At 39.1% G+C, this 25,511-nt stretch overlaps 2 protein-coding genes across 2 annotated transcripts in view; one reads left to right on the top strand and one right to left on the bottom strand.

Moving 5' to 3' along the window:
- The window catches only part of ADAM9 (ADAM metallopeptidase domain 9), a 101,591-nt gene extending 82,726 nt beyond the window's left edge, over positions 1-18,865 (bottom strand). The window contains exons 1-4 of the mRNA XM_016210327.2: positions 18,640-18,865; positions 7,360-7,457; positions 4,478-4,536; positions 462-540 (exon numbers count right to left, since the gene is read on the bottom strand). Of these exons, the coding sequence (XP_016065813.1) occupies positions 462-540; positions 4,478-4,536; positions 7,360-7,457; positions 18,640-18,736 (333 nt within the window). The 5' untranslated portion in view covers positions 18,737-18,865. The remainder of the gene's footprint in view (positions 1-461; positions 541-4,477; positions 4,537-7,359; positions 7,458-18,639) is intronic.
- A 458-nt stretch (positions 18,866-19,323) lies between these two features.
- On the top strand, positions 19,324-25,111 carry TM2D2 (TM2 domain containing 2). The gene is made up of 4 exons (XM_016210354.2): positions 19,324-19,565; positions 20,391-20,478; positions 21,522-21,637; positions 22,887-25,111. Exons 1-4 carry the CDS (start codon positions 19,339-19,341, stop codon positions 23,098-23,100), a joined length of 645 nt encoding a protein of 214 aa, XP_016065840.1. The 5' UTR covers positions 19,324-19,338; the 3' UTR covers positions 23,101-25,111.
- The last annotated feature ends 400 nt before the right edge of the window (positions 25,112-25,511 follow it).

The following is a 25,511-nucleotide window of genomic DNA, read 5'->3' as shown; positions in this document are numbered from 1 at the left end:
GAGGACCACAACTCTTTAGGAAAGAACTGTTTTCAGTGAAAAATTGGAACATGTAACAGCAAATCAGTGTTTGTTCTTTACTAAGTACTAATGGAAAATTAAATGGTTTAATAAAGAAGATGTGCTTTTGGAGATGGAAAATTCCAGCAAAAAAAAAAATCTGTTTTCAAAATGTATCAAACTTTCCCTTTTCATAATCAGTAAGGATTATCATTAAATAGAAGATTATTCTCCTGGTCTTTAAAAAACAACACTTGACTACTGAGTATCTGGAGAGCAATAAGTTACAGTTTAATCTATATAAATGCACACACCACCCCCAGGACAACTACATATATTATAATGTCAAAGGTGACCCTTGAAGTTGTGAGATGTAACAGTCCTGAGTGCCTAAACAGAAGTTCTTTTAAAATTATAATTGTTTTAAATTCTGCTACAGGATCAAGAATAAAGTATATTACCTGTATATCAGGATGGTCAGAGATGAGAGCCCCTTCCTTGTTATAGGTATAAACTACAAAGTCTTTGGGCAAAAGGTCTCTGGAAGAGGAATAAAACACGCCATTTAAAATTATTTTATCTACATACAACTAAGAACACAACTCATAAGGCATTATTCCTAGAAGAGATGAGCAGGAATAAAAACTTTCACTGGATATATTATTATTTAAAGAAGGAGCTACCATAAAACTAAAAGCTCACAAATGGGCTTGCACCTGAAACCATGTGAATCACTTTCTCATACAGAATGTTAAGTTGCATATTTGTTCTAATAGTCTTAAAATGCCGGTTACAAAAAATTAATAACACAAATGATGTCCTTAATTTTTTCTGATATGTCTCACAGGAAAAGCATAAATTAGGTTATATAGTACATCATATTTCTAGAAGGAAAATAAGTGCTTTTACTCGGTTCTGAAAGTCCTATATAAACAAGAAGCACTCACTGCCTTCACCTCCTAAGTACAGGGAAAAAAATGTGGCAGTTGTTGCAGGAAACAAGTATTGCTGATTCCTGAAGCTGCCCTGCATGTTAAGGGAGCTCAGTAGCATAAATCATATGTGTAAAGATAGGGTTCTCTTTGTTAAAGAAAAAATATTCAGAGACACTTGCTGAAGATGATAAGGCAGACTTGTATTCAGGATCACCGTGATAGGTATAGGGACCACTGCAATGGGACGTTAGTCAGGGGAGAGAGATCAGACTCTAACGCACATGGAGCATGGGCTCATGGGAATTTATGGCTAAGGAGCTGGGTGAGGGTCAGCAGAAAGAAAATTACTAAGAGGAAACATCAAGGGGTGAGGGAGGCTCTAGCTAAACTGGCCTAACAGATTCTTACTGAAGACTGACCAGGGTGATCAGATACCACCTGAGGATAAGGAACAGGTTCAGACATCCAGTGTGATCAGATAGCAAGTGGGGAGGAGGATGAAGGGAGTTTTGCTAAACTGACTTAGGGTTCTTGCTAAAACTGGAGTTCACAAGAAAGTGCACCAGTGGGCCTAGGAGAAGGTTCAGGAGCCTGACTAGAGTTTAGTCAAGCAAACACTGTCATTTGCAGCAGAACTGGAGCAGCTCCATTATCAGCGCCTGCTTATCTCCAGGGCTTTGGGACAAGTCTGGAATGCAATGTGCTAGCTAGTGACTTACAATGCACCATTTATGGTTCTAAACCTTCTAAGTTCCCCTCCTGGCATCCAGGACCAGCTTATCTAAGTTGTTTGGAGATGGACAGATTGATGGTTTAGGTGGAGTTTAACAACGTAGCCTGGCTTTAGCTACAGAACCAGTGTAGTATAAAATCCTCTCTGTAAACTTGTGCCTGGGCTCCCCTGAAAATCTGATGCTTCACACAGATCTCAGTGTTTTGTGCAACTGAGAAAGGACCCTGGGGGGCTCTGCCTGGATGTTTTTGAACCCCTTCATGATTACTTGCACTTCTTTTTCCTGATGTACTTCTCCTTTACATTTATTAAGTGAAGGAGCTTGGGAGTAGCCTGTGAGGTCTTGAATCCTTGCAATTATCCAACTCTGTTCAGTCGCTGCACCATCCTCCCTTCTCTCACTCTCTCCCACACATATGCACCCTTTGGTTCCTCTTGTGGTGAATTTGAAAAGAATAAACTGAGATACTCGGCTTTGTTCTGTCCCTCTTCCTCTTTGGAAATCACTGCCTGCCCAGTAACAACACAAATTCCACATTGTGTCCCCGGAAGCAGGCCTGCCAGCAAGTAGCACTGATCATGAAAGACTAAATCTGCCTAATATTCAGTCAGGATTAGGAGGTCCACTGGGTTCTCATTCTAAGCTAAACCCTCCAAGCCAGTCCTTATCAGTAACAAAGTGAAGTTTTAACCTACTTTGCCCTTCATGTTTTATTTTGAAACTTGTTCAGCACAGGCAAAGAAAAGGTGTGCTATCTTCTTTCCCACACCCCATCCCTGCAGATTATGCACACTCCCTCAGGGAGTGTGCATAATCTGCAGGGAGGGTTCACAGCTTTAACCCAATTCACAAAGGATTCGTGACTTCAAAAAAGTTAAGACCACTATTCTATTGGAAGGAAAAATAAGGATTTATTCGAATATAGTCACTCTCTCATTGAACTTCATAATTTCCCCATTACTTGAGAGAATATATCTGAGTCATTTTATTGGAGGCTATCTACACTAACTTCTTTCCATTGGTAATCACCAGCTTTGATGACCACCTTTCAAAGACATTCAAAGGCCTAACAACTCTTACAGATACCTGGAAAATTACTATTTCCCACCAATTCAAGAAGCATAGCAATGTAGACTATACATAGCACATACATATGTAGATCAATAGACTTCAGGTCATATGACTTAGATTTGCACCCCAGCTTGAACACTTACAAACTAACCTTCCTGAAACTTAGTATTCTTATGCATAAAATGAGGACAATAAACACGGCTCTACAATAAAGTTGTTATGACAATATAATAAATGAGATAAAGTTTATGAAAATGCTTTCTAAGCCAAAAACTTTGCAAACATAAAGGGGAAAAATTCTATTGAAAATTTTTAATTAATTTATATCTCCTTGTAGAAAGGAAGAGTAGGAGAAAATATTTAGAACTGTAAGATTTCTGTACATATTGACATTAGATAGGGGTCAAGTAGGATCTCTCAGGAGTTTGGTGAGAATTAAATAAATAATACACTTAAAAGTGCCTGGAACATAGTAAATGTTCAATAAATGTTAACATCTATCAAGTACAGTAGAAGGCTTCAGAAAGCCTCTCTGTCTGAAAATATGTCACACTGCCTACAATTCTGTCAGGGAGCTTCAGATCCTTTGACTCAGCCTCCCTTTCTAAGACGAAAAGTGTTACTCAAACTTGAGGATGCACATAAATCATCTGGAAAACTTGTTGAAACACAGATTGCTACAACACCTCCCCAAATTCTGATTCATTCTTGCACTGGACCTGAGAACCTGCATTTCTCACAAACTCCCAGGGGCTGCTGCTGGTTCCAAGACAACACTTTGAGCAGCACTTCCTCAGACAGGAATACTTCACATCCCATCATTCACACCTTAGTATAAATGCGTTTTATAAGGTGGCTTTCCCTGTGAACTCTCACTAAAGATACTGAAAGTTTTGCTACATAAGAAAAGGGAGAGAGGGGACAAAACAGGCCACAGGAAAGTGGATGGCTCAGCACAGTAAGAAAACTGCATTTCAAAAGGCAGCTGAAGAAGACAGATTACCAAAGTGGGATCAGGTGAAAACATGCAAAATAAGGAGAAAAGATTAAAATGGGGAGGTGAGAGAATACTGCGATGGACTGAATGTTTGTGCCACCACTTCCCAAAATTTATATGTTGAAGCTCAAACTCCCAGTGTGGCTGTGTTTGGAGATGGGGACACTAAGGAGGTAATTACAGCTAAATGAGGTCATAAGTGCGAAGCCCTGTGTCGACAGAATTAGTATCCTTATAAGAAGAGACATCAGAGAGCGTGCTCCTCCTACCCGTAACCCCAGGCGCACACACCAAGGAGAGGCCATGGGAGCACACAGAGAGATGTCCACATGCGACCCCCATTGAGGGCCCTCACCAACCCTGCTGGCATCCTGGTCTTGGCCTTCTAGTTTCCAGAACTATGGCAAATAAATACATTTCTGTTGTTAAGTCTGTGGTTTTTTGCTATGGCAGCTCTAGCAGCCTGATACAACTACTAAAGACTTCTTTACCCCTGCTCGGTTGTTCCTTGGGTTGATAACAATTAAAAAGTTTTCTTCTTAAATACAACTTTCTCTTACTTTAAATTTTCCCTTGCTCTAATGTCAATGGAAATATAAAATAGTATGGCTTTTTCCAAACTTCTACACTTATTATTGTTGGTTTTTATCAATCCACTAAACAACATCTAACTAGAAAAGAAATCTATACACTATTGGGGGGAAAATTACTGAAAAGCCAAAGCAAATTAAATTTCTTACTTGTTCCTTTCCAAGTGAATAATATGCTCTTTTCCTTCAGCCTGAATAACATAAGATACCTAAATGCACAAAGAAGGAAAAAAGAACAATAAAACACCATCTTATAAATTACTTTTCAACAACAGGTATTTATAAGACACTGGAAATTCCATCCTTAATTAAAACAATTTGATATTGACTGAAATTGTTTTACAGAAAAACCTTATATCTGCTCTTAAATAATAAAAAATACTCTGACCATCCCTGCTTTCCTTTGGTAACTTATTGTGGAAAATCGCCTGCATGTTTATCTAAACCCTTCTTAAATTCGTTTAGAATTGAGTTATAACTTCAGGAATTATTTTTGTTAAGTGAATCCAAGTATTACCTACATACAGTATAAAGTAGTTCTTCCTTTTGTTTAAATAAATGTCTTAGTTTCAAGAGACTATCCCTAGTTCTAGTTATCTGAAAGTTGAAAAGAAATACATACGCTCTTACAATTTTATATCTTCACATGATTTACCACATTTCATCTATTCTAAAACAGATTTCCCCACCCTGCATGTGAACAACTCTGAAGTCAGGATCATCATACACAGGCACAGTAGTCTGACTGGTAGCACTGTTTCTTTCTTAATTAGTGGTACATTAAATGACAGCGGGCCTTACCATGAATGGCATCTCAGAGTCAATGAACTGAGATAAGGTAACCTGCACTTACACATCCTCAAGCTCATGGGATCCTCTTCTCTACCTCAAACAACTCTGAAACAACTTCTTCAGCAACTCAACAGTTCATTAGCCAGAAGTGTTTAATGTGATTGCTAGAACCAGGAGATTCAACTTTACCTTAACTCTTTAACAAAAGAGAAAATCATGGAAGAACTCAACAAATATTATCAGAACTGTCCTCTTATTTTCCCTACTGTGTCTGCACTGCAAGTTAACATCTTCCCAAGAAATGGCATGATTCCCTCTCCTGGAACACGTCAACATCTGACTTCCAGGCCTAGACCAAATTCCAGATCCTGGCATTCTACTTACATGCCCTGAGTGGGAACCTGAGAAGAACTTGTGATCTACCTAGATCTCTACTGAGGCATCAAAAATACCAAGCTCCTTCCATCATCTCAGTTTTGACCTGTTCCTTTCTATTCTTTCTGCTCTTGGCCAGTCATCTGATATAAAAACAACACTGTCATCTCTGAAAATAATTCTGAGAGTAAGAATTAAATCATGATACTGTATTCTTTCCCCAAATATCTGCTCATTCCCCTCCTTCTGGCCTCCACTCATGGGTTATCTTCTCTGTAAGGCCTCCCCAAGCTGTACCACTAAAAAAATTCAGCCCAGCCCATGTGGCTCAGTGGTTGAGCATTGCCCTATGAACCAGGAGGTCACAGTTTGATTCCCGGTGAGGACACATGTCCAGGTTGCAGACTTGATCCCCAGTAGGGGGCGTGCAGGAGGCAGCCGATCAATGACTCTCATCACTGATGTGTGTAGCTCTCTCTCTCCCTCTCCCTTCCTCTCTGAAATCAATAAAAACATATTTTTTAAAAATTCAAACCCTCTCACCCCACTCCTACCCCTATTTCTACACTTCTTATTCCCCTTCCTGCTTTTCACTTTCTCCAGAGCGCTTATTACCATTTCCAGTAATCCGTATTATTAAGTGCTTATTGTTTCCCCCACTAAAATGGAAGCTTCATACGGGCATGGATTTTCATCTGTTTTGTTCCCTGCCATACCTCCAATGCCTAAACAGTGCTTCCACTTCTCCAAATATTTACTGGGGTGCATGAACGACATTTATTATGATCACAAGTATCTACATGTGCAGTACTGATGAAGATACATTCAGAGACACAAGAAGAAAACATAGTCCCTATGCTAGAGAAGAAAAGGAGGAAAATAACGAAGCAAGAACAAAGTAATTCTATCCTAAGGCAAAATAAAATCAGATGTTAGAATGCCCAGCTCAAAACAAACAAGGAAAAATTGTAAACTGCTCCACTGCAAGGAGATCTTAGAATCAATTATTTCTTACTTATAGAGGAGAAAATGAAGTTTAATGACCTACCCAATTAGTGACAGTACCCAGGGGGAGGGCTGAAACAAAAAGCTCCTGAATCTCAACTCCAGGCTTCTTACTATGCCCAGTCCTCAAACAATGTGCAAGCTGCCTTATATTGATAAATTTATCAGCAATTCAATGGGAATAAGCTCTATCCTTCATACTCTCTTACTGTTCAATTATAATAAAGTTAAATTATAATTCTACAAAGTTGAAGAGTTTGCAAAATCAGCTGAAGTCCAAATATATTGTTTCTTAACTTTATAGTAAGACAAAATAGTCTAAAAAATAATTTTTGTGCATTGGTTACCCCATTAACAGCACAGTATGTTTCTTCTAATATGGAGATAAAATTTACTTTTGAGTAAACATTCCCAATATGAAACATATGCATGCAAAACACTACTATTCTCCAGTGTCCTTGAAAATACAGTATGAAATATTTTACCTATCACAAACTAAGAGAGGGGTTACTTATTAGTATTACAAGATCTCTATAACCATCAGCAGTCAGTTAAGGGTTAGGAATCTATGTAATTAGCTTCCTATCCTGGTCCTGGAATCTTATTTAACTATTTCATTCTGTTATATTTCAAGTTGACCATTTTGTCTTTTAAAAAAGATACCAAGGATCAATATGTCACTTTTACTAGAATAACATTCAATAAACATCAGTGCCATATGTATGGTTCTATACTAATTTCTGGCCAATATTGACTCACTGAATCAATCACTGCTGAAAATAATACCGTTGTCTTTTAAAAACAAAAACAAAAAAAAAAACACCCTTAAATACATACATATTTCTCAAGAGAGAACTTACCTGTTTTGAATAGGGCCTACGGGCTTCTCTTCGTTCTCTAGTTAATCTCCAAGGAGTTATAATTTCATAAGAAGAGAGATGTGAGGTCTGTTGAAAGCCTACAAAAAAGGGAGCAACAAAAATTATATAACAAGTGAACCTGAAAAACTACATGGTACCAAAATATAATAGAATTCAAAAGCTGAATGTTCAAATCAAAAAACTCATTTGCTATTTCCATATTAAAATATATATATGGTTGTACATGAATATAGCAATAGTGTAAAGGGGAAAAATGAATTTCCTAAAACAGTATGTCAGCCTTTGTCCAAACAGTATATGTATAGCAATCATTTTCAAACAAGTTTTAAATATAAACGCTAACCCTTTTTCTTAAAAGAAATCTTAAGATATAAACACACACACACAAGAACTGCTTTGGTGGGGAAATGGATGTGCTAGAGATATCTGGGGCCTAGCAGCATTCACTCACCTCCCATTTCCCACTGTCATTCAACATGAGTGACATCCCCTGAGATGGTATTAGGGTAATAATGAAATGGCCAAGGGCAATAAGAGGGAAAGGTTCCTTTAATGCCTCGTGGGTTAAGTCTAATAAATCAACGATGTAGCAATTACAGCAAAAGAAATTAACGCCATTTAATCTATCCTTAAAAAGATAAACTTTAGATAAAATTTATTAACAATGAAGGAAAAACAATCATGAGGACTTACTCTCAATTTCAATCCTACTCAGTTTACCACAGAGAAATCATCTCTAAGTGGGGCTTGGGTTCCAAAGTCATCACTTGAGCAAAAATTGAGTATAATCAAAATTAGCCACACAAATCCCTTAGGAAGATACCCCTCGTTGGAGTCTGAGACACAGTCTTTCAATACGTCCAACACAACCTCTTCTTCTAGCATCATTGCGATGATATGTCAATTTTTTCAGTAAACCTGATGAAGTAGATGGTCACCAGCTAAGGGTCATGGATAAAAACTCTATATATCTCTGTATTTTAAAGCCACATTCAGTAAAAGGAGGCTTAAGTCTGATATACACAACAGAAAGACTGAAGGTAAAAAAAGTCACATCTTCCACTCAGATCAACTTAGGAAATAAATTCATTAAGTGGAATTTCTTCAGCAAATAAATGCTATTAAAAGAAAGAAGAAAGGATTTTCATAAACCAAAAAAGCCTTATGAATGTATGGACCTGTTTGAATCCTAATTCAAATAAATCAACGGGGGGGGGGGGGCAAATTCTGAGACAATCAGGGAAATTTTAACACTGCACAGATATTGAATGATCTTGAAGAAATACTGCTAATTTTTTAAGTGTAATAACCATATTGTGGGTAAGGTTTTCTTTTAAAAGTCCTTATGTCTTAGAGATTTATTCTGAATATTCAAGGGCAAAATGATACGATGTCTAGGATTTGCATCAAAATAATCCAGTGTGTGTTTGAGGGAGAAGATACATATGAAATTATATTAAAACTGGGTAATGGGTACACAGGAGTTCATTACTCTTTTCTCTACTATTGTGTATGTTTCATATTTTCTATAGTAAAATCATTTTCAGTAGTTACCTATAGAGAGTGGGATGAGAGACTTTCACTTTTCACTTTATAAAATTTACTTCATATTATAATGTTTATGAAATACTATGTCACACGTTACATATATGAGACTATAAAGTGTGTCATAAAACATGTAAATATCATAAGTAAATGTACGAAACTTTTTTAAAGTAGTTACCATGATGGAATAGAACCAGAAAGTAATGAGATAAGGACTTGGACTTTATTTCCTGCACTCCAATATGTCTGTAGTGTTTGAATTTGTTTTTATAATGAGGATGTATTTCTAACCCCTGTATTACCTTTAATATTAAAATTGGAAAATAAGACTGCTTATCAATAAAAAGCATAAACTATTTAAAGTACTTATACCTAGCATCTTTCAACAGCTCCTTTCTTTCCATCAGCTTTATTAACCTCACATCTAGACTGCTATGATACCTTCTTCCTTGGTCTCCCTTTTCCCACACTCTCCTCCTTTGGGTCCAATCTACATGTTCATTCACTCATTAATTGCCTTATGCCCCTAAGATTTCTGAAAATACAGATTAAAATGAAATATTTACATCTAACTTTCCCCAAAATAACACTGTACATATATAAAAATGTCTACCACCTTGTCTAGTTTGGGATTTTAAAAGATACAGTGTAAACAGGAAAACATAAATTGTATCATATGCAACACGATCATGTCATAATAACAGTTTTCAAACTCTTTACCCATCATTCCCTTATGTCTTTATAATACAGCATATTATGCTAATTAAATCTGGCTGCAAGTCATTACATAAAAACACCAGAAACAGGCTAAAAGAAAATGTTCACAAAAGCAACCATGGGTTAACCCAAGGCACATTTATGACATACTATGATAAAATATCTGAATGTTTGGAATTGTCAATTGAGAACCACGTCAAAAGAAATCCGTGGTCTTAATAGATGCAGACTTCAAATCAGTAGGTAGAAATATCCTTAATTATAAATTAACTAAGGAACAGGACTATTTCTTCCCCTAGAAGAGACCTTTCAATGACCTTCAGCTTCTCAAATTCCTAAAAACACAAATGTCACTATTATCTTTAATAATTTCACTCTGGATCATGGTAATCTGTCCAACTATTAGGTCAGTCACTCTGGAAGTGGTGACAGGAATAAAAGGCTTTCTGTGGGTAATAGATTAGAAGCTTTGTGTGATAAAAAGTAAATCATCTTGTACATTTGCAACTTCCTGTGACACTATAATTATTTTTTAAAGGTTTTTCAAGTAAATCATTACAGACAAGGATATATATGTTAACAGGATTGGACAGCTATTACACTAGAAGCTGAACAATATGCAACTAAACTGAAATTTTTCTATCACAACTCAGAAGAAAATACCACAGAGAAAATGAAAGTCTCAGAAAAAAGAACTACAAATGAGCAGGCAAATATTTAAAGAGTTCTCCCTTTGTAACAGGTTAAATGACTGTAAATCACACAACTAGTTTCAGGAAGTGAAACTATTTACTGAAATTAGCTCTTTTAAAAAAATTTTTTTTAATGTTTTTATTGGTTTTAGAGAGAGCAAGGGAGAGGGAGAGAGAAACATCGATCAGCTGCCTCCTGCACACCCCTCAGTGGGGATGGAGCTCGAAACCTGGGCATGTGCCCTGCAAGGGAATCAAACCAGCAGCCTCTCGGTGCATGCGACGCTGGGCCACCCGGGCCACACCGGCCAGGGCTGAAGCCAGCTCTTTTATACAGATTGCTAGCAAAGAAGAAATGTCCAACACAGGAATAAAAGATGGAGGGCAGGGCTGTACACAATTAATTATTAATTTTAAAAGGCTTTCAAAATTACAGCACCCAAGACTCACTGTCCAGAAGCCCTGCGAGGAGCCTCCGGAGATGGGAGGGGAGGTCGCGGAGCAGGAGAGCGGTCACCACAAGGGCGCACTGGACCGCACGGCCCGCAGCAGGAGCGCGCGAGGCGGGCCGCCGGAGGCCCAGCCCCGCGCAGCCTGTGGCTTTGGGAGACAGAAAGAAGGGAGCCGAGCGGACGGAGGAGGTTCCCGAGGGAAACAATCCAGGTCCTCTTCCAGGATCATTTGAGAGAGAAATGCGGAATGAATGATGGAATATGCTGGACATTTTAAAGGTGACATGAAAAAGGTTCTTCGTGCAAAGAGAAAAAGATTTGTAATGGATCCTAATGCTTCCTTTCAAACCACTGACCAGAAAATTTGGGAATGCTGCGGCGGGGGCGGCAGCGGGGGACGGACGGATGGACCGAAGGACGGACGGATGGACGGACTGACGGGACGGCAAGAGCAACGGCAGAAGTTTTATCGCGAATATTCTCAGCAGTTTCTGACTTTGTTTCGCGAGTTGGGTAGATGTGCAGAAAACCAAGGAAGAAGAAAAACGACTTTGTTTCACGAGCAGTGAAAGCTTTGTCAACAAGCTAGAACTGGTCAGAGCCAGAGACTGAAAAAAATTAAAACTGTATATGACCAGTTTTTAAAGAATGTGGAGTACTTAGAAGATCATGGACATCCTGTTAACAGTGAAGCAAAAGAATATAGACAAGAAACAGCCAAATTGCAAAACAAGATCGTGGTGGATACTCAACAACAAGCGCTGGCAAATATTCAAAAGTCTCTTCACTCCTGAAGAAAGAACTTGAACCTAAATTGTATGACGCAAGAATAACATTAGCTACATTACAGTGGTTTAAATCAGGACATCTAGTTGAAATCTGTACATCTTGTTTACCATCAGCTTGTCTGTTAAATGCAGGAATCCGTTTCTGTTAACCACCAAATGAATCCTAAACAGTTATGTGGGTAGCAGCAATTCCATAGTTACATACGTATCAAGCTTTCAACCCTTTGGTGGCAATGGAGACTCTCTCCCTAATACAGTTAATTAACCTTTAGCAACAGTCGACTGAATTTTAGGGTTTGGCCCCAGCAATTCTGTATCAATCCCAAAAGGTAGAAAGCACCTTTGGAATGTTGTATTGTTCTTCCTTAAGGGAAAAAAATTAAGAATACAAAATATGCTTTAAAAAAATTATAACACCCAAAAATAACTTCTGTATGTAACAGCTGTTATTATGATATCAACTTCTTGGTTTTAAAATCCAAGGATCCACTTTCTCAGTGCCATAAGGAGTTCCAAAACATAAGAAATGTACAGACTTGGGTTATATCATTCAAAAATAATATACACTAGTTATATGAAAATCCTCCTTCTTATATTTTTCCAAAATTTCTTATTTCTAGTTCTGGTCTCTTTATTTTTTTCCCCCCGTTCACACCCTGCATAGATTTCTCAATTCCCTTTTTATTTTTTAAACTCCAAATAGCAGCACCTTCTCATGGGAACAAAAATAACGTTTCACATGTTACTATAAAGGAAGTGCACTAAAATTATTTGTATAAAGTTTCAACCTCAACACTATTAACATTTGGGGCCAGAAAATTATTTGGGTAGGTGAGAGGCCTTTCCTGTGCAATGTAGGATGTTAAGTAGCACTCCTGACCTCTACCCACTAAATCCCAGAAGCACCACCAGTGTGACAACTAAAGATATCTCCCAGATGCCTTGTGGGGGATATAGTTCACAAAGAAATAAAAATCTTAATACAATCAACTCCATAGAGAATATAAACTGTTATATTAGAATCTGACAGAATAAGCATAGCATCAAAAATCGTACTACTAGCCCGGCCAGGAGTGGCTCAGCCGCTGAGTGTTGACCTAGGATCTAGGCGGTTGGGGTTCGATTCCCAGTCCGGGCACATGCCCGGGTTGTGGGCTCGATCAATGACTCTCTCATCATTGATGTTTCTATCTCTCTCTCCCTCTCCTTTCCTCTCTCTGAGATCAATAAAGATATAGTAAAAAAAAAAAAAAAATCACACTACTAGAAAACACGGACTGAAGACAAAAAATAAGAGTTGAAACACGAAAATTGAAGAGTGTTAAATTTAGCAAAAGAAAGGAAAAGCTATTAGTTTCACTTCTTTCTCCCTCTAACTCAGCCATTTTTAACCTTTTTCATCTTATGGCACACATAAACTAATTACTAAAATATATTTTTTGACAATCTGAAAAAAAAAGGTATAATTTTGGTTCATTCACACTGGACAGCTATTGTTGTGCTGGCTGTTGTCATTCTTTTACTTGAGGATCTAAGGGAAAAGAGGACAGTGGCCCTGACTATATAGTCAGGTACTGCATGTTTTAAAAATTCTTGCAGCACACCAGTGTGCCATGGCACACCAGTTGAAATTCACTGCTCTAACTCCTTAGATAATTTTATGTACTGTGTTTTGGAGGAAGTCCAAGTATATGTTTCATAATAGTAACTGTAGTAGAGGGAAATAAGTTAAAAGAATTCCACCTAATTGAAAAGCAAACAAAGGTGAACTCTTAGTCATGGGCTTTTCTCCTTACCTTCCTATTATGTAAACAAATAGCCACTTTTAAGTACTTTCACTATAGAAAATAAATCTGGGTTCCACATATAGGATGAAAAGATAATTCTGTTGTTCAAATTAGTTCTTAAAAAGAAACTGTGGTAATTAGATCCATAAAGCACTGTTGTAGCCACATATTTCCATACAAGGTGAATGGAATGGAAATATAAACATACATCATATATTATCAATAACATACTTGAAACATAATTATAATTTCCACATCTATGTTCTATATGCTTACATTTCTTGAGTTACAATTTTTTTGTTTTGTTTTTTACATCTACACGTCTCTATGTTTAAAAAGAAACAGGGCATTTGCTGCTGTTTGTAAGTGCCCTTTGTGGAAAAACGCCAGCCATTTACAGGATTTAATGCCCTAAAGAATTTAAGGTACTCTAGCAAGGAATTTAAGTTCTTGAGAGAAAGGACAGTATTTTATTCATTATGTGTTTCCTGCACTGTACAGTAAGTATTTAATAAGTGTGTGTTGAGTAAATAACCTTTTCTTATCTTTACTGCTATACATAATAGATCTCATAATTGTCATGATCATGTACAACCCTAAGTAAGCTTTATTTTTTATGACTGACATCTTTTATATCACTTTTCCACAGACCTACATGGCCCACACATTTGGCATTTTAACTGCAATGCTCTATTTCATTGTATCGCTATGCTATAGACTGCTTAACCACTCTTCTAAAGCATCTGGGATCAGAGCGTCTATTTACAGCAGGATTCTAATATGTCAATAAAGCTAATCTCCAGGGATCTACTGCATGAGGGTTCTCAGGGGCAACTAAGGGGTGGATTCTCCTAATATGAGTTAAACCAGGAAACATTTCATTGAAAGAAAAATGTGTCAAAGGGGAAAAGGCATTCCCCACATATGGGAATGGCTTTTATCGTACAGTGTGACAAATATTTGGCAGTGGCATCATTTTACTTATTATAAACTGAAATACTCTAAGCCTTATGTTAAAATAAACATAAATATACAAGCAAATGCATATTTTAAAACTGACCAAATTAAGTGAACTTCTCAGTTCCCTAACTTATTCTTTTTTTTTTTTTAATATATCTTTATTGATTTCAGAGAGAGGAGAGGAGAGGGAGAGAGATAGAAACATCAATGATGAGAGAGTCATTGATCCGCTGCAGCCCACAACCCGGGCATGTACCCTCACCAGTAATCGAACCCCGATTGCCTGGGTCCTAGGTCGACGCTCAACCGCTGAGCCATACCTGGCTGGGCTCCCTAACTTATTCTTAAAAGATGTGATTCAAGCCCGGCCGGGCATGGCTCAGTGGTTGAGCGTCAACCTAGGATCCAGGTGATCGGGGTTCGATTCCCGGTCAGGGCACATGCTTGGTTGTGGGCTTGATCAATGACTCTCTCATCATTGATGTTTCTATCTCTCTCTCTCGCTCTTCTTTCCTCTCTCTGAAATCAATAAAGATATATTTTAAAAAAAAAAAAAAGATGTGATTCAAGAAGTATCCTACACCTGATCACATTGGAAAAATCTGACTAAAATAACACTGACACAAAATGAAAAATAATCTCTTAAAATAAAAGCAAAATTATAGCCCTAGCCAGTTTCACTCAGTGGTTAGAATGTTGGCCCATGGACTGACGGGTCCTGGGTTCAATTCTGGCCAAGGGCATGCAACTCAGTTGCAGGCTCAGTCCCCGGCCCTGGTCGGTGTGGGAGCAGGAGGCAACGAATCAATGTGTCTCTCTCACACTGATGTTTCTATGTCTCTCTCTCCCTTCCACTCTCTCTGAAAAGGAATGGAAAAAATATCCTCGGGTGAGGGTTAAAAAAAAGAACAACAGAATTATACAGTTCAAAGTGTAATCCAACTTTCAAAGGTAGTGGGGAGTTAGTTACTGAGATGCCAAGAGGACTAGATTTACTTATGAGGCAGTCAGTCCCATAGCACTGACTCAAAGGATGGCATAACTCCAAGACTCTGCTATATATTAGGTATCCAAAGGGGGGGGGGGAGGGAGATGATATAGATGATATAGATACAGATACAGATATAGATACAGATACAGATATAGATAAATATAGATATATAGATATAATGAGGCTATCTGTCATTATATTTGGGCTTGTGGCTATTCCAAGAAAAAGCCTCCAGTTACTGACAGCTTGCATCTCTGGGGCGGGGCCTTCATAATAAACGAAGATTTTTAACGAAACACAAATTGGTAAGGTAAAGTGTAAAGTGCTTTTGAAAACTGTTGAAACTCGGCAATTTGTTCTGTATATATTTTAATTAGAAATGTTTTACTTTTTACTTGAAAGTTTGAAAACCAAACTATCTTTAAATTTAAAAGACTACACTCTCCTATACAGTACAAACACAAACATCAAAATAACTTGCTGGCACCAAAAAACAAAATTAGTTTGGTCCTAAGTTCTTACTACATAGTTCATTTTACAGTGATTCACCATGAGTAATTACATTTTAAAACTCATTTCCTTTACAATGCTGGTCTTTTTAAATGTTGTTTTTTAAATTCTCAATCTGTACATCACAATTACTACCTTAAAAGAGAAAATTAGAAGAGGTTTCATACCTGATTCCCTTTGTTATTTTTCACAGTGATACATAGTTACCTTTGTTAGTCCCAGTTTTTTTTAAAAAAGTTTTACTGTAAGTGTCAGCTGTTTGGAATTTATACCGCACTTCCTCATTGACACAATGGCAGCAAAAATTCTTCCAAAGCCTATTTAACTGATACGTGGACGGTACTTATTGGGTCTTCAATTTCCTCCCCCATTAGCAGAAAAGGTTTCAAGTGCATGTTTCAAAGATCCTTCCTGTATTGCAAAAGTTCAGTCAGCTGATTTTGGAAGAATATCCCAGTAGGGAAACATGAGTTGACTCACTACACACTATTACAAAAGCCTCCTAATGGGTCTCTCCCAGCCTCCAGCCTCTCCCTCCTATATTCTGTCATTCAGTTTGTTGCCAGTTTTCTTAATCGCAAATCTGGTTATATAACACCCACTACTTAAAAACCTTCTTACCCAAAGAACTATACCTACAGGGTAAAGTCCAAACCCCTTAGCACCGCATAGAAGACTCTTCCCAACCGGTACCAACCTATCTTACTTCTTCTTTGCCTCCCTTTTGTAGAGACTGCCTGAAGACATTCTCATCATTGCTTACAATTTATGTTCATTCACCCCTCCATACTCTTGCAAAAGCTCTTAGAAAGCTTAGAAAGCTGCTTAGAAAGTATTCCCATCCCTTGACTTGAACATTTGCCCATATAGATCAGTTCAAATATTACTTTCTCTATGAAACCTGCCCCCACATTCCTCAGACAGACTTAGCAAATTTAGTCACCCTTTGCCCCTCCACAAGAATTGAGCACAGTGTTTGTAGGAGTATGATAAACATTGACTAAGTTTTGAAAGCATATACATGCTTAAGTGGGGGACTGACCATAAACTGTTAAAGCCACAGTTAAAAAACCACAAGGATAGTCCATACATCTATATACAGGGGTGGGCAAAAGTAGGTTTACAGTTGTGAGTACACAGAATAGAGTTTATTCTTGTATTATTTATTAATTATCGTATTATTTTTCATAAGAATAACTGTAAACCTACTTTTACCCAGCCCTGTACAGGTATGTCATAATCAATACACATATTAACATTAAAAATATAGTCTTAGATAGCAGGCTGACAGTTGTTGGGGGTTGAGGAGGAATGGAGGGATTGAGAAAAAATGAGAGAAAAAACTGAAAACTCATGGCCAACGACAGCAATGTGGGAATTTCCAGGAGTGGAAGAGGAAGTAGGGTATAAGAGGGATAAATGGTGATGGAAGGAGAGCTGACTTGGGGTGGGGAACACCAATATAGTATACAGGTGATGTGTTGTGGAATTGTGCACCTGAAACCAGTGTCACCCCGATAAATACAATAAAAAGGAAAAAAGTAAATAAATAAAACAAAGATAGTCTTAGTTATGTTTGCAAGCGCACTGAATCGTAGATTACTAAAAATCCAGATGTATAAACTACTTCACCTTAAATACTGATATAAATGTTAACCATCTAGAATGCCACAGCAAAAACAATCTTAACCAGAAAAAACTTAGTAGTTTCCCATTCAATAAAGTTTCACTAATTAGACCTTCAAAATTCCTGCAATGGGGCAAATTTACTTAATTGAAAAAGAATAAACCAAAGATAAGAACAAAATTTAATTAGTTTCCTGAAGGTCAGCAGCCCTGTATTGAAATTTTCCATCATCACCTTTGAACAACTGTCACGGCAATGATTTAGTAAAAACCCCCATTCTCCACCATACTCTATAACTAATAAAGAAAATATAACTATGCAAACAATAATTTAATACAAGAGCCAAAACAAAGTTATGTCCAGAAAGAAGCTAGAATGTTGGCGATTTGCTTCCACTATGTTTGGGCACCTCCAATATTAATACCTTACATATTTAAGAGAAGCTTCACAATTCGAAAGCAATTTCACAGAAATCCTATAACTTCAGCAGACCAGAGATTATTTGTCCGGATTTCAGACATTACAAACCCATGAAAAACGCAGATAAAAGACTGGCCAAAGAAATGTAGCACTGCGTTTCCAAAAAGAAATATTCTTACAACAACAAAATGGCCCAAGATAAATGAGCGCGCGCGCACACACACTATTCCATCACTAAATTTAGCTCTGTGTACCTACTGGTGACTCCGCTGATAAAATGAACGTCAAAATTTCAAATTATGATAACCTAGACCAAAAGTTCCATCATCTCCCGGTCTCTTTCCAAGAGACATTTACTTCACAAACAAGACCAAAGCTCCATTTCTCAGAACAGTTTAAATATGAACACGCCCTCGGCGCGCGCCCAGCAGGCTCCCCGAGGTCAGAGTCGGATCCAGAGAAGTCCGGAGAGTCTGGGAGGACCCAGCTTTGCGCGACTCGGGGGTGGGGAGCACTGCCAAAGGCTCTGTCAAACAGGAGACGGAGAAAGAGGAACCAGACAGGAGACCCGTGTCCAGAAGGGTTTGGGGCGCCAGACCCGGAACCCCGCGTCTGAGCACTGTCCACACAGAGCCGGAGCTGCTCCGCCTCCCGACCCCGAGTCCAGTCGCCAGGCCAGGCCCCTCCACTCCCAGGCACCTCCGGGTAATTCCGAGCGTCCCAACCCTAGGAAACAGCAATTCCAAAGAGCCCTGGGGGCGGACACCCACCTGGCCGAGCCCCACCCAGGACCGGGCCCACCAAGCCGAACAACAGCAGCCACTGCAAGCGGAGCGTCCCAAAGGGCGAGCCCGCGCGGGATCCCATCTCGGCGGATTCCGCAGGTCCTACTCAGCATTCGGTCGCTGCTGCCTCCGCCTGCTCCATCATTTCCCAACCCCGCGGGGCCCCCGGAGCTGGCAGGGATGCGCGCGCCCGGGGCCGAACACGCGCTCGCCACTGACGCAACTCAGCTCCCGTCCGAGCTCGCTCCCGTCTTCGCGCTCGCTGCCGCTGACGTAGGGAAAAATCTAGTCCCGGGCGAGAGAATGGAATTGCGATCTGGACGCTAAAACCCGCACCGGCCTGCCCCGCCCATTCACCGTCCACGCCCGTTTCCACTCCGAGGCCCGCCTACTTAGGAGGTCGAAGGAACCGATTGGTGGAAGCACTCGGAGCAAAAGAAGGAGGAGCCTGAGACTCAGAAGAGGAATTGAGAAGGAAAAGCGAAGCACAGCCCCGCCCCCTGTCCAGCCTCTTCTGATTGGTGGTCGGTGATTTGGGCGGAGCGCCGGGCTGCGCGCCCATTGGCTGCTTGGCTGCGAAAAGCGGCACAACGGGGAGGGGCCTGACCTGGCCGGGACTGGGTGCCCGGTGCCGCCGGGGTTTGTGGTTGAGGAGGCCGGGGGTACGCCACGGGTCCCGGGAAGATGGTGCTGGGTGGTTGCCCGGTGAGTTACTTACTTCTGTGCGGCCAGGCGGCGTTGCTGCTGGGGAATCTACTTCTGCTGCCTTGCGTCTCTCGGAGCCACTCGTACAACGCTACGGCGGAGCCGGAGCTTACATCCGCTGGCGCCGCCCACCCGGAGGTCTCCGCCGGTGCTCCGAGCTGGGAATATGGCGACCCCAACTCTCCAGTCATCCTCTGCTCTTACCTGTAAGCTTCCCAGTCGTCGAGGCAGGTGGAGATGGCAATAGGACAAGGGATATACGGGTGTTGTGCCAGGAGAGGAGGAGAGGGAGGCTGCTTTATTTTTTTTCCGGACTCTCTCCACCTGAGGACCTGATAGTCCACACGCGGGACATAAATATCACGACGGGTTTCTCAGTCCTCTCACTCATGCAGGCGAAAACCTTGTGTGTGGGTGACAGATCCTTTGGGATCCCGAAAGAGGACAACTAGGGAGGAGTGACATCATATAGTCTCCGGAAGAAGGGTAGGAGGTTGTGTCTTCTCTGCCCTGCTCGGTTTTACCCGAAAGAGACTCCTGCGAAGGGGCTGGTACTGTGCGAGGTACAAATGAAGTAAATTACTTGCCCCTCCTAAAAGGTACTTCCGGGGGGGGGCAGTATTCTTACCGTTGCAAAACCAAGTGACTTTTTAACATCTCATTTTAGTCTAATAGGAAAAGGAGTTTGGGAAATGCAAGGAGAACTGGGAATCCTTTGGCCTCAATTTTGCCCCCCTAGGCTTGTGGATATTTGCCTAGGGAAGAGTTGAAGCCATGGCAGAAGTAGAATCCATGTAGAAATAGGACCAGAAACAACCCCGTGCCCCAATAAAAGGGTCATTTGGATGGCTGTCTATTTGACCTGCCATGCTTCAGTCTAATTGACACCATCTCTTGTCTTGGAGAAGAATCAGAATGAAATTAAGCCCCAGAAAGCTTGAAGAAATGTCTCTTGCCTGTTTTGATTATATATATGTAAACAGCCATTTGCAAAGACCGTATGATGATCATGATCTTGTTGGTGTTTATAGACCTGATGAATTCATAGAATGTGAAGACCCAGTGGATCATGTTGGAAATGCAACTGCATCCCAGGAACTTGGTTATGGTTGTCTCAAGGTGAGTTTTTTTGTTTTGTTTTATAAGCAAACTCGTCCAGAAATGTATAAAAATAGTTACAGAAAAGTATAAGGGTTATGAAGTTACCTGTTTGTAAAATTCATTAGAATGACTGTTACTAGAAATTTCTGGCATGGCCAGGGTCAGTGGTTGAACAAGTCACTTAGTTTCCTCCGGAAGAAGCAGTCTCTGTGTCAAAACTACTCGGATGCAAAGACCACCCTGTCTTTGTTTCCTTTGGCCATTGATATTGACAGATTTGAAACTAAACTGTAACCCCTAACTATCCTTCAAGGCATGCACTTTCCTGAAAGAGCAAAAGACAGGCTTATGTACTTCCTAAAAACTGATGATGAATTGAGCGGTATGTTTGTTATACATGCATTTAGGGCAAAGCTCCTCAACAAAAATAGTAGCGAAGCACTGAATAAGGTTCCAGTAGAGAATGCACAGCTGTGCTTTCTCTTTTAGAATTCAGTTACACAAAGGTTCAAAGGTTCTGTTCTGATTTTTTTTTGCTGGAATTTGAACATACTGTAGATGTACTACAAATAGCTGTTCATCACACATTCATGACCTAAATAAAGCCCTGAGTCAGTTGATATTCTGAGTTCTTTCCTAATTATGTTCATTTATAATATATAAAACAGACCTCTAATACACATCAACTTTTTAAATACCCAGTCCCAAATGCTCAGTAATGTGCTCTTTTTCCTGTAAATAAAGGATAATTAAAGTATAGTGTCCATCTATTTTAAATGGCATTTAATGAAACTGATGAATGTTTTAAACTTTATTATTAAAGAAGCCAATCATAAAGAAGAAAAATGAGTTCATTTAAAGCAGTGTACATTTAGGATGGACTAATTTATAGTCACTTGAAATATGTCACTAAATTCCTTGTTCTTTAGCACAGCTTTACCCCAGCTTCATTCGAATAATTATCATCCTCAGTCAGCTTTTATTAATTAATATAAAGATATATTTTGTGTTGTTTGCTTTGGTGAGTTTTTTGGTTTCGTTTGTTCTGGTGGTGGTTCCAGTTTGGTGGTCAGGCCTACAGTGATGTGGAACACACGTCAGTCCAGTGCCGGGCCCTAGATGGAATTGAGTGTGCCAGTCCTAGGACCTTCCTACGAGAGAATAAACCTTGTATAAAGTAAGTGTTACTTTGAATGGGGTAGTTAGTACTTGGATGGAGGTAGAGCTGTTTTCCTTGTCATCTCCTGATGTGACTTTTTCTTTTACCTTAAGTGTTAAAGGGGCAACAGGATTACTACTGCATATAATCCATGGTCGGGGGCAATGTAGTTATAACAGAGAGGACACTGGACTTAAGCCCAGAAGCCATAAGTTCTAAATGTCTCTTTCATCAACTAGCTAAGTACCTTTGAGCACCCTCTCTATCCCCTCATCTACAAAATGAAGGAGTAGGACCAGAGAATCTAACTCCAAAATTCGTATAATAAGCATCAATCCTGTGAAAATAGCTTTAGTATTTCAGGAATAAAGGTTTTGTCATGAAAAGTATGAGCCTCTCCCTGAAAATCAGTTTATCTTAAAGTTAAAGAATTAGGGTTATTTCTATAAATTCTGCTTGAAGGCATAGAATTTCATATGCCATTTGTTAGTGAAGAGTCTATAACTATGTTTAGTGATGATACTAGAGTAACTAAAATTAAGTGTCATCACAGTATGTAAGACAGAAGTCTTCATGAAGATGTCCCTGATTTTAGTTGCCACAATACAGCAAAAAAAAAAAAAAAAAGGTATATGGAGATCAGCATTCATTTAAGGAAAGTTGACACTTCGTTACAGAACTACATTCATAACTACAGCCTCAGGAAAGGAGCCTATGCAAGGGACGAATGGGGGCCCAGACCACTCCTACCAGTATGCCTATTGTGCTAATGTGCTTAATAGTTTCCTGTCCAGTCCAACTCAACATTTGTTCTTACGGTTCCTGCATATCTTAGCAATTATGCTTTTGAAACTCTAGAGCAGCGATTTTCAAACAGTATGCCATGAGAATTTTTAAAACATGCAGTGACCTGACTTTTTAGTCAGGGGCACTGACCCCTTTTCCCTTAGATTGTCAAATAAAAAAATGACAACAGCCAACACAATAGCGGTCCAAGGTGAATGAATCAAAATTATGTTTATTTTTTTGTCAGATCAGCAAAAATATATTTTTTGGTGTGCCGCAAATTTTAGTAATTAGTTTATGTGTGCCATGAGATGAAAAAAGTTGAAAATGTCTGCTTTAGACCAACAAGAGGTCTTTTGGAGGGGGAGAGGGGTTGGTAAGGGAGTAAGAGGTCACAGAGGGACTTTCATTAAATTCATTGATCATTAAGTATTTTAATTTTCATGTGGTAAACATCTTCCTTTTAATTCCTTTTATGTAGATATACTGGACACTACTTCATAACCACTCTACTGTACTCTTTCTTCCTGGGATGTTTTGGAGTGGATCGTTTCTGTCTGGGACACACTGGCACAGCAGTAGGGAAGCTATTGACACTTGGAGGACTTGGGATTTGGTGGTTTGTTGACCTTATATTACTTATTACTGGAGGGCTGATGCCAAGTGATGGCAGCAACTGGTGCACTATTTACTAAAAAGAGCTGCTGTTATTGCCCAAAGAGGCAAGTCTGAATTCATCTCTACAGGCTCAAAACTCTTCCTTGATATCAGACCTGACCATTACTTGCCATCTTTGGAGGGAATGGGTTTGGTTAGGAAGGTTTCTTTGGACTGTGGATTTTCAGCCCAAATTTTACCTTGCTGACTAGAAATGACAAGCAAACACTGCTGTGGGAACCAAGTTTATACCTTTTCTCATGTACAAAATATAAAAGCTAGCAACTAACTCACAAGCTGCGGAAGGGTTTCTATACCCTTTGTTTCTGTCCATGGCTATATCTTCAATCCTTTGGAGCAAGTGGACCCAACAGGATGAACGAAGTGAATATTTTTATTGGCCTTGTGCCTTTTGTGACCCTGAGTCTCATGCACAGGAGAACTGAAGCTGAAACAATGAAAATCTTCAACAGAAGTAGAACTGGCCATGGATTTTAACACGCACTGAAATTCCAACTTTCAGAATTTAAACTACAGAATAAATTTTGCCAACCTGGAATGCTATTTGGGTATTCTCAGTAGGTAGAGTGAACATCAAAATTATATTTGTTCCCCTAAAAGCTAGGTGATTGAAGTGAACTACCCTATTATTAAACCCTATTGTTTCACCATTGTTATGCTTAAGAGGCAATATGTATGTGGAAATAGATATATACATGGAAATAATTTTTTCATTCCAATTATAGTTTGAAAGCCAACAGTATCAGACCTGTCTGGGTTAGCCTATCCTCTTGGCAGAATTTTCCTATCTAAAAAGTAGTATTTACCAGTTTAGAGAGCCCATGTTATAGGCTGGTAAAAAAAGATTCCATACAAATGACTATAAAATTGTTCTGCACGATTAGGTAAGATAAGGTGAGGCACATCGTGCTCTTGGGAAGAAAAACAGATTCTTACTTAAAGGATATTGTTACTGAGTGCTGGGTGGATTTAGGATGCTCTTTGTGGGGAGAAAAGAAACAAACTTAGTTCCCAGCCTTTTCAATCCAAGTTGAAAAGAACTGTGAATACAAAGTAAAAGGGGGACTTTATGGATAAGTCAAATTAAGATGTCATTATTTGAAATAACTTATAAATTCGAGAAACAATTAAGGTAGAACCGCTCAAAGTTTAGTTTCATCATAATTGACTTAAAGAGCAAGAATCACAGTTAAAATAACTCTGGATCTGCTCTATCATTATGAAACGGCTTTCCTAAAAGTTTCAGCTTTATTACCCCTGATTAATGTGATCACTGTTCTTATATTGTTAAATGGTGGCAATTGTATAAATATTAAAACAGATTATTCTGTTCTGTCTTGAAAGTTCTGTACCACACTGACCTCAACCTTGTTTACAACAGTAATGGTAGATTTTTATTCATAATCTCTATACTCTAAGGCAGTGTTTTTTAAATTGTCAGTCATGAAGAAACTGGACCCTCTCCCCAGAAAAATACACAGACACATAAAATTTTGCATAGATTTTAAGGGGGTCTAACAATGTCATATTTTTTTAAAAAACTCACTTCTAAAAGAAGTCCAGAAAACAAACTAAAATTGAAAATAATATACTACACCTTAAGCCACAAATTCTGCCTCATCTCCCAACTTTTTAAAAATCTTGTTAAAGATAGTCACAAACCCCATCAACAGCTATTTTATTTTAAAAATAATTTTAAAAACACTTCGGCAGCTTTCAGACTCAAATTGTTAATGTTGCCAGAAGGAAGAGCTTGGGTAAAAAGGTAAAGTCTATAATTTATTGAAGTATCTATTTTATAGAAACCCTTCTTGCAGTCAGAAAAGCTGGTAGAGACCAAAGTTGTTTCCACTGCTAGAGTGATAACTTGAGAATCTTTAATAATCTGTGACAATCCACGGTTTCCAGTTTCATTTTGACTTATAAATTATATCCATCCTCTGTATGCATAAACCCTGACCAAATATGATAAAACCTGAAAAACTGATTACGTAAGGGAATAGTATTAAAAATTTGATTTCCTTTGCACTCTGGATTCAGATTGTTTCTTAATATTTAGTAAGTAGGTAGGTAGATAGATAGATGATAGATGATGATAGATGATAGATGATCGATAGATCGATAGATCGATAGATCGATAGATCGATAGATCGATAGATAGATAGATAGATAGATAGATAGATAGATAGATAGATAGATAGATGATAGATAGATAGATGTGTGTGTGTGTGCCTGCCTCTGCTTCCTGACTCCAGCTCTGACCAGGGACCCTCTCTGGGACTGGGAAGGAGGATGACTGTGGATGCTGAGCTCCTGGGTGTGACAGGGCCAGATGTCACTCCCCTGCTTCCCAGGAGCTGGTCAAAAAGGTGATACCCCACCACTGCCTGGGCTCCCTCTGGTCCCAGCAGCACAAGAAGAGCAAGGA

Source organism: Miniopterus natalensis, chromosome 2 (genome assembly GCF_054644295.1).
Source record: "Miniopterus natalensis isolate mMinNat1 chromosome 2, mMinNat1.hap1, whole genome shotgun sequence".
NCBI lineage: Eukaryota > Metazoa > Chordata > Mammalia > Chiroptera > Miniopteridae > Miniopterus > Miniopterus natalensis.
The sequence above is the reverse complement of the archived record's forward strand: the minus strand, read 5'-3'. Positions and strand labels throughout refer to the sequence as shown.